This window comes from Ochotona curzoniae, unplaced genomic scaffold, assembly GCF_017591425.1.
Source record: "Ochotona curzoniae isolate NIBS_2020 unplaced genomic scaffold, NIBS_Ocur_1.0 contig_3432, whole genome shotgun sequence".
NCBI lineage: Eukaryota > Metazoa > Chordata > Mammalia > Lagomorpha > Ochotonidae > Ochotona > Ochotona curzoniae.
In genome coordinates this window covers 19,105,797-19,118,879 of record NW_024465859.1, presented here as the reverse complement: position 1 = coordinate 19,118,879, position 13,083 = coordinate 19,105,797, and the positions used below count along the sequence as shown (strand labels likewise).

The following is a 13,083-nucleotide window of genomic DNA, read 5'->3' as shown; positions in this document are numbered from 1 at the left end:
TCCATGAATGTCAGAACAGGGGTTGGACCATGTCAGGCTGGACTACAATGCCCACTGGAACACAAGAGACCCAGATCGAGGGGCAGAGGATGTAAGGGACTTGTGGGCTTGCCTCTGTGGGACTGCAAAACCTGCTGTTTTGAGAGCTAGAGTGGCAATGGACTGAACCATGCTGTATTGCAGAACTCACCAATACTGGCAGGAGCTGTGGCTGGGAAGAGGCCAAACTGGGCCAATCTGCAGCACCTGCCAGCACATGCAAAGGCTGAGAGTTAGGGTAGATGATGCCAAGCAGAGCTGTAGTACCTGCCGGCATACATGAGATCTGGGCCTAGGAATGGAACTGCTAGGAGAACCTGGAGAATACCCCTGCTAAGCTATAGCTCCCATGGGTAGCAGAAGAGCCAAGGCTGGTGGCAGGCCAGGCCAGGCCAGGCAACACTGCAGTATTTGTCAGCATTTGTCTGGGCCAGGCTGGACCAGGCTGCAGCACTGGCAAGTGAAAGAGGCAGGACAGGGATGGGCTACACCAGGCTGGGCTAACTGTAACATCCACCAGTGAGTGCTGAGGCTGAGGACAGGCCATGCCAGGCTTGGAGCGGATTTGGTAGGGGAACTTTGGAGATTCTCATGCTAGGCTGCAGCTTCCTTTGGTAAGCACAAAACCAAGAATAGGTAGGGGTGGACCTTTGCCATGCATACAGGCTGGGTCTGGAGTAGACCAAACTGGGCTAGGGCCAGTACTTGCTTGCACAAGCGTGAGCCAGAATGATGTGAGAGAGGCTGGGCTAGGTTGTGGCACCCAACAAGTCACATGAGAGCTGGCTCTGGGGGGTGGGCCAGGCTGGGCGAGCACTCATCGGTTCATGAGAGACGCGAGGCTGGGGGCAGAACTGATCAGGCAGCTGCATCCACCAAGTATGTGTACTGTCTGATGCAGTTACAGACAGCACCTGACCCTGCACTGCCTGTGCACACAAGAGAGTCAAGTCTGAGGTCACCCAAGGTGAGGTTTCTTGGGGGACTCCCCAACTAGATGCACTCAGAGCCTGGCCAGAAGGAAAATCATAGAATGATTTGTCTGACCTTGGAGTACATGTATAGGGACTGGGCATCTTCAGCTGCTGATACCTGTGTGGTGGACAGCATGCCCAGCTGCACCTGGGGGGCATGACAGCCAGCTCATCTAGGCCAGCAAAGGACGTCGAGTGCTTCATCAGAGGACGGAAAGCAGAGCAGTGCGGACTACTCTTCTGGCCAACTTTTTAAAAAGTGTCTGGGTCTGGAGATGTAATTCAGTGGATTAGTCAGCTACTAGACCTTAAGAAGATTTTCTCAACCTTGGTACAATGAAGCCGACATTATCTTAGAACTATCAAAACCATCCAAGTAACATTCTTCAAACATTTTTTCCCCACATGGGTCTCTAATGCATCATCAGATGACCACCCCCGACCCCCAGGCTCTGATGTAGTATGACAGCAAGGAGCAGCCTCTTCCCTTTCCCCACTGCAGATCAGGAGGGAAAACAGAACCATACTGCAACTTCTGGGATCCTTATCAGAAGGCCAAATGTGTGTGCATCTCTCTCTCAACTATGTAAGCAATACTGAAGATTTAAAAGAACAACAAACAAAAGCAACAACAACGAAAAAAATCCAGATCATACTTCCAAGAACAAATACTAAAACTGGTTATTGCTTTATTTCTTTTATTAACAAAAATTGACTTCATTCTATTTGAGGGCAATAAAAACAGTAAAACCCAATACAGGGGCCAGTGCTCTAGCTCAATTGGCTAATTCTCCTCCTGCAAGCACTAACATCCCATATGAGTGGCAGCTCCTGTCCTGGCTGCTCCACTTCCCATGCAGCTCCCTGCTTTAACCTGAGAAAGCAGTGGAGGATGGCCCAAAGCCTTGGGACCCTGCACCCAAGTGGGAGATCCTAAGGCTCCTGGCTCCTAGCTTTAGATTGGCTCAGTTCTGGCTGTTGTGGCCATTTGGGGAGTGAACCAGTGGATGGAAGCTTTTTCTGTCTCCCCTCTCTGTGGTGCTGCCTTTCAAATACAAATACATAAAACTTTTTAAAAAAAGGTGAGAAACTATTTTGAAAATGCTAACTCATGGCTTCCCACTTAAGGAAATGTACAGTGGTGGAGTACTGGGGTCTATCATGTACAGATATGGGGTTATAATGGAACATGCATCCTTGCTTCCAGACAAAAGCTGGATTCCCAATGAAATTGTTGGACATGTGTAGACAATGGGATGCTGGACTGTCTGACATTGTCTGTACCAACAATGTCGGGGTACACTTAAATAAGAGACTGATAGAATTATGATTCCTTATGAAGGACTACATTATTGCAACAAAATGAGAAAAATCTGATGGGGGTGGGAGTTTTGGGGGGAATCCCAGTCTATATGAAACTGCACCACATAATTCCAAATTCAAGATAAAAATATATTTAAAAAAAGAAAAAAAAGAAAATGCAAAAGACATTTTAGCTCTACATCTATTCCAAAACTGCTATTACCTATTTGAAACTGGTTAACCTATCTAAAAGCTCCTCTTTCTGAACTGCAGGAATTTTGAAAATACATATTTATAACTACTTAATAGATGCACCAAATTTTTGAAACTGAAATTTGGACTTTCACATTACTAGGAAATTAATGTTAATCTAGTTTAACAGGCAGGCCAGCTTTCAAATCAATATACATGATTTCTGCTTCTGGGTTTTCTATTATCTTGCTTTTTCAACTAAGAAAATTCACTGTCTTCAGGTGTAATTTTTTTCTTGCTTCTAAACCCAAAATATAATTTATGATTCTTTCTAGTTTTCAAGCATACTGATTTTACTTTTATTACTCATTATTCCCAATAGTTTTCTAACTTTGTGCAATTTAGTTCTCTTTTTGTATAACTTACAGTTTCATTCAAATTTGGATTCAATAACCACTGTAACTTTTTTTTTTTATTTTTTAAGATTTGTTTATTTGACTTGAAAGTCAAGGTTAGAGAAAGGGGGAGACAGAGAGATCTTCCACTCAATGGTTCACTCTCCAAGTGACTACAGCACCTGGACCTGGGCTGGTCCCATGCCACAAACAGGGAGCTGAATTGGAGCAAAGAAGTCAGGAAGTGAACAGGCCCCGTTATGGCATTCTGGCATGTGCAAAGCGAGGACTTTAGCCACTAGGCTATCATACCAGACCCAATCAACACTGTAAATTTTTAGTAGAAATTTTATGAATAAAACAGTAGTTCTTCAAATGGTTAATTTGTTCATTGAACAAAATGTTCAAGCTTTTAAGATGCAAAGTGATGAACACTTCTTACTACAACCATAAAAATGGTTTTTACTCCTTGAAAATGACCAAAATTACATGTTTTAGACTACTAAAACACTTCTTCCTTTTCATACTTTACTCATACTCTTCTTCTATGAATATTCTGAGATTATATCTTCTTCCTACTTGATGGACAAACTGAAACACAGAAATTGTTCAAGGATAAGTGAGTCAATAGTGACAAAGTCATATTAGGACAGCCTGTTTCTCTTACGAATGCTCAAATTAAGACACAGGATATAGCTTTTCTTTGCACCCTCGTGTTGTGGTGAAAGCCACCGAGCTTCAGCCCCGCACGGCAAGCCGAGCTGTCTCACCTCCAATTCCTTGAGGTAGTTTACTGTGGCTTCTTGTCGCATCAATACGACTAAGTCATGGGGATGTTTCAGGTTCATTGGTGAATCTACCTGCAAGCAAGCAAACAATAAGTAATAAATACAGAAAATAAGGAGATTTCATCAGTGTTAGCATGCATTAATACTTTAATGTTTTAAATGACTGTTTACGTATCATTATAATGTGCTAAATATTCAATAAAACTCAAGAAGGGTATTTGAAAAGTTATCCCATGTAAACTTAAGCAAATTCAGTAGTTACCCCTTGAACTTCAAACTGAAGGAGTTTTGAAATCTACACTGAAAACCCAAATTTGACTGGTCATACAACAAATATTCAAGAAAGATATTTGCAATGAATTCAGAATTAACTTCCTTAAAAGGTATTTCATAACTGTAGTAATAAAAACAGGATTGTTTTGTTCTGATTGCATATGCCATACCGGAATAGCTTGTAAACATAAAAGAAAGATATGAAACACCTATTTTTGAAGGATCTTCATAGAAGCAAAACAAAGATAATACAAAAGATAATACAAAAAGATTTAGACAGCTCCTGTTGTCTAAATCAATAAATCAAGAAACTATATTGTTGCAGATGTAGGAAAAATGAACTGTCATATACCCACAACAGGTTTCTAAATGGGTTCTCATTGTTGGGGGTCAATTCACAAAATACACTGAAATGTTAAACAATATGTAATCCTTGATTGGGGAAATGAACTATAGAATATGATCCCACACACCTTCATAAACAAGTAGACAAGGTCAGACATACAAATGCTCACCACAACACTTCTGACTGCAGCAAAGATTAGAAGGAATCTAAGTCCACCAAGAAAAGAAGGGACTCACTGACTCACTCAATGTCTAATGAAGGAAAATGCAACAGCTACAGTCAGTGACCAGACTATAAAAGTTTTAATAGGGAAGCCAAAGAATTCCCAGGCCATGAGAGAAATAGAGTTGATACATGATTTGATTTGAAGTATTTAAATACTTTTTAATTTTACAAAAAATACTTTAATTTTAAATACTTTAAATCAAGTTTTTAGGAAAACCAAAAAATGGAGGAGAGGAGAAAAGAACGCAACCGTATGAATTTCCATTCCAAAACACCTAACTAATTTATTCACATGATATGTGGGAGAACTGCAATAAGCAAACAAAAAAATAGGACAGGAGATTTACATTACTGAAATAGCTCAAGTATAAGCTTAATTTTAGATTAAAACATTACTAGGTAACCAGGATTTTAACATTTTTGGATAATATGGGTCTGTCCAGCATTCAGCTATGAAGAGGTAAATTCCATTTCCCCGAAGCTTTTAGTTCAGTTAAAGACAAATTACAAATATAAATTAGCACAAAGGGAGCCTCCTAACAGCTGTGTTTCCCTTTCTGAAGTGACAGTAGTGGCAGGCTCGCTGCCAGAGAGCAGTGGGCTGCAGAAGATCTACAGCTTGACAAATATCCTGAATTATCTTCAAGTTCTTAAAATTTGAGAGTTTACAATCATTGTCACTGGTAAATGACAATTTGAATTTCCTTTTGAATATTTCTCCTACTTAAAAGATTATGAGAGAGGATTGTGAAAGATTTGATAACTGTAAACGTTAGAGAATGCATTTAAACAGTAAAGGTGCATGAAGTGTCTTAAAAAGCCAGGCCAATCTCGAGTTAACATGAGCCTATGCACTCCTATGATACAAACAATATTTAAAGGAATAGTAAGATGCCTTTAATCATTTAGCATTTAAAAGAGGTTGCCACAAACCCAGGGCAAAAATTAAAAGTATGGTTTTTTTTAAAGATTTATTTTTATTATTTTTTATTGGAAAGGTGGATATACAGAGAGGAGAGACAGAGAGGAAGATCTTCCGTCCGATGATTCATTCCCCAAGTGAGCGCAATGGCCGATGCTATGCCGATCCAAAGCCAGGAGACTCTTTCCAGTCTTCCACGCGGGTGCAGGGTCCCAAAGCTTTGGGCCGTCTTCGACTGCTCTCCCGGGTCACAGGCAGGGAGCTGGAAAGGAAGCGGGGCTGCTGGGATAGAACCTGCACCCATATGGGATCCCGGGCATGCAAGGCGACGACCTTTAACCACTTGCGGGCCCAAAAATTAAAAGTATGTTTAGCAAGACATAATGCAAGCCAGAGTTCTCAAAGTAATTTATGACTTTTTCATCAAACATTCCTATAAACTGCAATTGTTGCACAGCATAGTAAATGATATTCATAATGATATGAATCATAAAAAAGAATTATTTTCATTTGCTCTACTTAAGCAAAGAAATTTGAGATATATTTTGGAGCAAAATGTGTAATTCTTGGAAAAACTGACCAAGTGTTTAACTTCATGGCATTCTAAATTTCTATTTTTCTTCCTGTTGTTGATTTTGTTATGGCTTTTGGCTTGGGGTGAATTATAGTGATTGTGTAGTGGAGACCGACATGTCCAGATGTGAGGATACAGTACAGTGTGCATCTCTACTTCCAGATTGGGGATGGACGCTCAGTGATACTGTTAGATGTGTCTTGACAATGGGATGCTGGACTCTTGCCATTGTCCATGTCCACAATGATGGACTCATGATTGTTTATGGAGAACTATGTTGTTGTAATAATATGGGAGAATTCAGTGAGTGTATGTGTGGGGGGATGTGAGGAGGGGGTAAGGAAAATGTCAGGGCCTTTGGAACTTTGTCATAAAATGATAATAATAATAATAAAAGATTCATAAAAAAGAATGGCCACAGCACTTATCGCCAAGGAAGTACAATTCAAAACCACAATTTCATTCCAATTTGATGGCCATTATCGAAAAGACAAAAGACAAAAAGTGTTGATGAGAATGTGGAAGAAAGGGAACCTGTGCACACCAGTGGAGGAAATGAAAATTAGTACAACCATTTTGGAAAACAGTATGAAAGGTCCTGGAAAGAGTAAAAACAAAGCTATCCTTTTTTTTTTTACAATGCTACTCCTGGGCATATATCCAAGGAAAAGGAGGTCCATCTGACAAAGATATCTACACTCCCGTGTTCAGTGCAGAACTATTGTAAAAGCCAAGAAATGGAAAATACACTATGTGCTCACTCACTAATGAACAGAAAATGTGGTACTGAAACACAGTGGAATATCACCCAGCCACGAAAAAGCAAACATTTGCCATTTGGAACAACATGGCTGTAACTAGAGGTTATTATGCTAAGTGAAAAAGCCAATTCCAGACAGATGACTATCACACAATCTTACTCATATGTGGAGTCTGAAAAAAAAATATTTCATGGAAAAAATATAATGGTGGCGAGTATGCAGGTGATGGCTCAGTGTCCCTGCTACCCATGGGAGACATGGCTGGAGTTCCAAGCTTCTGGATCAATCTGGGCTGCTGTGGGCATTTGCAGAGTGAAGTAGCAGGTAAAATCTGTCTTGCTCTCTCCTTCTCCCATTTACACTTCTGTCTCTCGCTCCTCCTTTTGTCATTCTGCCTTTCCAATAAATAAGCGAATAGATAAGCAAAATTTAAACACATTACATTGGTGGTTACCAGAGGCTGAGGAAAGAAGAGAGAGATGCCAAATGGTTGATTAGTGGGTATTAGGTTAGAGTTAGAAAAAGTTTTGCAGTCGTAATACACAGTTGAGTAGCTACAGATGTTAATGTGCTTTACACTTCACTGTTTAAAAGAACAAACTAGAAAATACAAAATATTAAATTCTTGAAAGACTCCATTTACCCCGACTGGACACTAAACAATGTCTAAGTGTATCAATATACCACATGGCACTCTTTAATATACATAATTTTTATTTAAATTGTTTAAAATAAAAAATCTTTTTAAAAATTAATTTATTCACTTGAAAGGCAGTGTTAGAGGGAGACAGAGGAGGACAACAAGAGAGGGAGGGACACAGAAAGGGCAGGACAGGAGATGGGAGGGAGTCAGAGAAAGATCTTCCAGGCACAGTTTCACTCCCCCAGTGGCTGCAGTATCTGGAGCTTGACTGATCTGAAACCAGTAGTCAGGAACTTCTTCTCAACCTCTCATGTGAGTGCAAGGGCATTAGCATTTGGGTCATCCCCTGCTGATTTCTAAGGCACATTAGCAGGGAGCTGGATCGTAAGTGGAGCAGCTGGCTAGTCAATCAGAGCCAATACAGCATGCTGACATAGCAGGCAGTGGCTTTACCTGCTCAACACAGCACCAACCTTAAAAAAAAAAAAAAATCATTGTAAGATAGAAACTAAGGACAGGTATTTTAAATTTTCTGTTTAGAATTTTATAATATTTAATATTGTGTCAAACGATGGGAAACAAAACCTTCAAATCCACGAAGGTTTCACCCTATGTAAAGCCTGAAACAGCGTGCTTAGTGAATGAGTATTTATAGTTCTAACTTCCCAGTATCCATAATCCCCTTCTTGTGGAGAAAGTACCCCTCCTGCTTCCGTCCTCAAGTAGGAAGCCCTGGTCAGTGGAGTCTTCCTTCCCCTTGGTCATTGTGATCACCCCTGAGATTGAACATTAACCGAGCAAGGTAAGCCGAACCTCGAGAGAATGATGGAGAGTTTTTGTTTGAGCAACATGACACTAGTCTTTTAGTATTCATAGGTGACCTGAGAAAGGGGTAGAAACAGAACAACCAAGATAGACAAGAACCTGTCATTTTTATACAGTTTGAGTCCTGAATAAAACTGTATCTGTAACACTCAGAATCTGCCCAAATATTCCCCCCCAAAGCTATAATACAGAAGTATTGATACTATCTGGAAATTTTTGAATATTTTTCTCAAGGTCTTTTGCCCAAGCTTTTGAAAGCTTTTAAAAAAAATTTGTGTGGGCCTGGCGCAACATTTGAGTGGCTAAATCCTTCCCTTGCATGTGTCAGGGTTCCGTATGGGCACTAGTTTGTGTCCCAGCAGCCCCACTTCCCATCCAGCTCTCTGTCTGTGGCCTGGGAAAGCAGTGGAGGACGGCCCAAAGCCTTGGGACCCTGCACCTGCGTGGGAGGCCTGGAAGAAGCTCAGGGCTCCTAATTTTGGATAGGCTCAACTCTGCCCACTGCGGTTACTTGGGGAGTGAATCAGCAGATGGAAGACTGTTCTCTCTGTATATCTGCCTTTCCAATAAAAATAAATCTTTTAAAAATCTTGTATGTGTATTGAAATAATCCTAACATAAATATTATTGACTAACCAATATCTCTGAAATTGGGAGTTGAATTTTTATTGTACTTTTGATAGCATATAAATGATATTTTTATAAGAAAAAATGGTAGAGTTAGAGATAAGGAGAGGTCTTCAATCTGTTGGGTCACTTCCCAAACACAATGGCTAGAACTGAGTTGGTCAAGGCCTAGAGCCTAGAGCCTCCTCCAGGTTTCCAACATGGATGTAAGGTTCCAAGGACTTGAGCCATCCTCTGCTGCTTTCCCAGGCCATAGCAGGGAGCTGGACTGGAAGTGCAGCAGCCAGGATATGAACTGGCACCCATATTGTCGCTGGCACTACAGGTGGAGGATGAGCATGTATAACCTAGTGCCAGCTTTTATAGGAATACACTTAGCTTACAATTAGAAAGTAAAATTAACTGTTAGAATCAAGTGGCATGAGGACAGAGAGGACTAAATCTCCCAATGCTACAGTGAACAGCTTAACTGCTTGGAGGTAGCCACTGCAAACTGATACGCTAACAGTTTAAAAGCTTTTGTTTGCCACTTCACTTAGAACTATTTCCTTCCTGGGGTGAGTCAGCATTCATACAGAGAACTGAAAGACGGATCCTTTCATTCACCAGAATGTCAGCCTTCAGAAGTACCAACCCACCTGGGAAGCAATCCTTTCGTGACAGTGTGATAACTTCCATAAAGGTAGAATGTGAAAATGTAGGTTGGGCTGGAACAATGGCTCAACTGGCTAATTCTCCTCCTGCAAGTGCCAGCATCCCATATGGGCACCAGTTCCAGTCCCAGATGCTCCATTTCTCATCCAGTTCTCTGCTTTTGGCCTGGGAAAAAGCTTTGGGACACCACACCCACATGGGTGATCAGCTCAGCTCCAGCCATTGCAGCCATTTGGGGAAATAACCAGCAGTTAGAGAATATCTCTTTTCCTTTTGGTAAATCTGCCTTTCAAATAAAAACAAATAAATCTTTAACAATGACAACAAAAAGAGAAAAAACTATGGAGTTGGGAACTTCAGAAATGATTTTGTTGAGTACCCTTGGCTTATAAAGGAGAAAGCAGAAGCCTAGGACTAGTCACTCAACTAGTCCTAGCCCAGCTGACAACCTAATTGGTTTCTGATCGTTGGTAGCTTAGCTACTTCCCTCCCTTCCAGGTCTTCCGGAGGACTGATACTGTCTCAGGAGAATGAGGAGGAATATCTAACCGATGTGGCATCACAGTGATCATCTAGTTATCAGTAGCACATTAAGTGTCCGAGTGTACCTTACAACATGTTAAAGGGGAGAAATACAGAAACATTGTGGAAAACACATACTGTAATTAAACAATACAACAAACAATACAGAAATGTGCTACACAGTTCAAGAGAAGAATGGTTCCACCAAACAAACATAATCTGAGCCAAATCATTTGGCTGATGAGCAGTTTGAAGGAAAAGACTTAACATTGTAAGAGCCTGGAAACAGGGTGAGAATTAACTTGGTGCTTAAGAAGCTGATGGAGGGATGAGGCTGGAGTGTGCTCCACTTCCCACCCACCTCCCTACCTGTGGCCTGGGAAAGCAGTGGAGGACAGGAATTTAAATTGTGGTATTTAATTGTAGGTATGGACAATGGCAGCATCCTACTGTCAAGACAGATTTAACAGTTTCTTTGGGAGTTCATCTTTGGTTTGGAAGTAGAGAGGCATACTGCATTGCATCTTCACAACTGGTTATGACAGTTTCTATTGCAGTTACTATACTTCCCCTTAAATGAAAAGCCATAAACCAAAGTCAACAACAGGAACAGTAATAAAAGATTTACAACAAAGATAAAGTTAAATAACATGACCAATATGTTGCTGAAGAAATGAAAAAGAAAATAAAAAATCTTCTCAAATCCCATGATATAAAACGACATTTATAACATCTCTCCTCCATTTCCCTTGTGTTTTATAGTAAACTGGTCTATCAAGTGTTATTTGACTCCAACTTTCTGCTCTTTATGTGGGTCATGACACTGTTGGCGTAGGCAAAGATAGAAAGTTTAATATTCTGTTGTCTAGGTATATTTAGAAGTCTCATTGGGTATGTACTTTTTTTCAGTTGTAGAGATGCCTTCTGTCCATTTTCTTTGATTTCTGGTACTCTGGGATCCATTACAACTTTGTGAGATTATAAGTGTATGTTTGTTTAATTTAGTTCTTTTTTGCATTCTTGATGTAGACTGTCTTATATTAGAGCGAACATGTGATATTTATCCTTTTGGGATTGGCTCATTTCATTGAACATAATGGTCTCCAACCTGGACCATTTGGTTGCAAACGATATTATTTCATTTTAAATAGCTGAGTCATATTCCATAAAGTAGATGTACCACAGATTCTTTATCCATTCCTCCTTCAATGGACATCATGATTGTTTCCATGTTTCTGTTGATTGTTGATTGTGCTGCAATGAATATAATGGTTCAGGTTGCTTTCTCATGTGTATGTATCAGCTCTTTTGGATATATTCCCAGCAGTGGGATTGCTGGGTCATATGGTTAGGTGAACTTTCAGTTTCCTGAGTATTCTCCACACTGACTTCCAAAGTGGCTGACCAGTCTATAGTCCCACCAGCAGTGGAGTAGGATACTTTTACTCCACCTCCCTGCCAACAGGTTGTGTTGGTAATTTTCTGAGCGTGTGCCATTCTCACTGGTGTTGAATGGAACCACAGTGTGGTTTCCATTTGAAAATTCTTTATTGCTAGAGCTTGAGCAACCTTTTATATGTCTGTTAGCCATGTGGATTTGTTCCTCTGAAAAATGTTCATTTCCTCCTCCCATCTGCTAACTGGTTTGTTTGTTTTATTGTTACTGTGTTTCTGGAGTTCTTCGTATACTCTGGATGTTAGCCCCCTTATGTTGTGTAGTGTGCAGATTTTCTCCCAGTTTGTTAGTTGCTTCTTTACTTTGCTGATTGTTTCCTTTGCTGTGCAGAAGCTTCTTAGTTTAATGTAGATTCATTTGTTTATTTTGGTCTTGAGTGCCTGCACTTTTGATGATTTTTCCAGGAAGTCTGCCTACGCCTGTATCTTGTACAGCATTTTCTACATTTTCTTCTAATAGTCTGAAAAAAATGCATATTCAATGTCTATGGAATGGAAGGTTCTGTAAATATCAATTAAGCTCATTTGTTTTATTTTCTGTGTGAGATCTGTTGCTGCTTTGCTGAATTTGTCTCGTTGATCTGTCCATTGATGTTAACAGGGTATTAAGGTCCCCCACTATTATTGTACTGGCATTTATATTTACCCTTGGGTCTGCCAATACCTTTTTTCTTTCTTTTTTTTTTTTTTTTAAATTTTAGGTCTGTCAATAATTGTTTCATGTAGCTAGGCGCCCTTGTATTCAGTGTGTATATATTATTGCTATTTCTTCTAGCTGGATAGATCCCTTTATCATTAAGTAGTGTTCCTCTTCATCTCCTTCAGTGCTTTTCACATTGAAGTCTATCATCTGATGTCAGAAATGCTACACTGGCTCTTTTTCCTTTACGTTGCCATGAAATATTCTTTTCCATTGTTTCACTTTCAGTGTCTGTTTATCTTTGTTGATTAGATGTATCTCTTGTAGGCAACAGATTGATGGGTGATGCTTTTTGATGCATTCTGTTAATCTAGGTCATTTGATTGATGAGTTTAAGTCATTCATGTTCAAAGTTAATACTGATAGGTTGTGATTGGGTCCTGTCGCTCTTGTGTTGGGATCTCTGTTTAACTCCCATTTCTTTGGTGTACTTTGATAGGGAGGACTTCCATTCTGCTGTCATTGAATGTGACTAACTTCTTTCTCTCTTCAGCACATTTTTGAGCTGGCTGAGTGTTGGCTTAGGGCTGGCTTAGTATTAGCAAAGTATCTAGCTTCTTTTTGCCGTGGAAATATTTTATTTCATTTTCAAATATGAATGAGAGCTTTGCTGCATAAAATCTGGGTTGACAGCTTTTGTGTTTTAGGATCTGGAAAATGTCACTCCATTCTTTTCCTGCTTGAAGGGTCTCTTCTGAGAAGTCAATAGTGTGCCTAATTGATTTTCCTTTGTATGTTATCTGATCCTTTTTATGTGCTTGTTCCAGTACTCTTTACTTCAGCTGAGAGAACTTTGACAACGTTGTGTCTGGATGAAGATCTTTTTTTTTTTAAAGATTTATTTTATTTTTATTGGATATACAGAG

The 13,083-nt window shown here is 40.0% G+C and overlaps 1 protein-coding gene across 6 annotated transcripts in view; it reads right to left on the bottom strand.

Annotated features, from left to right (window-relative positions):
- The window catches only part of TTC17 (tetratricopeptide repeat domain 17), a 128,991-nt gene that overhangs the window by 91,149 nt on the left and 24,759 nt on the right, over window positions 1-13,083 (bottom strand). For 5 of the 6 annotated variants that reach the window (XM_040980130.1, XM_040980131.1, XM_040980133.1 and 2 more), the window contains exon 2: window positions 3,673-3,762. The exons of the other annotated variant lie outside the window; for it this stretch is intronic. In XM_040980130.1, coding sequence (XP_040836064.1) covers window positions 3,673-3,762 — 90 coding nt within the window. The remainder of the gene's footprint in view (window positions 1-3,672; window positions 3,763-13,083) is intronic. 6 annotated transcript variants of the gene reach the window in all.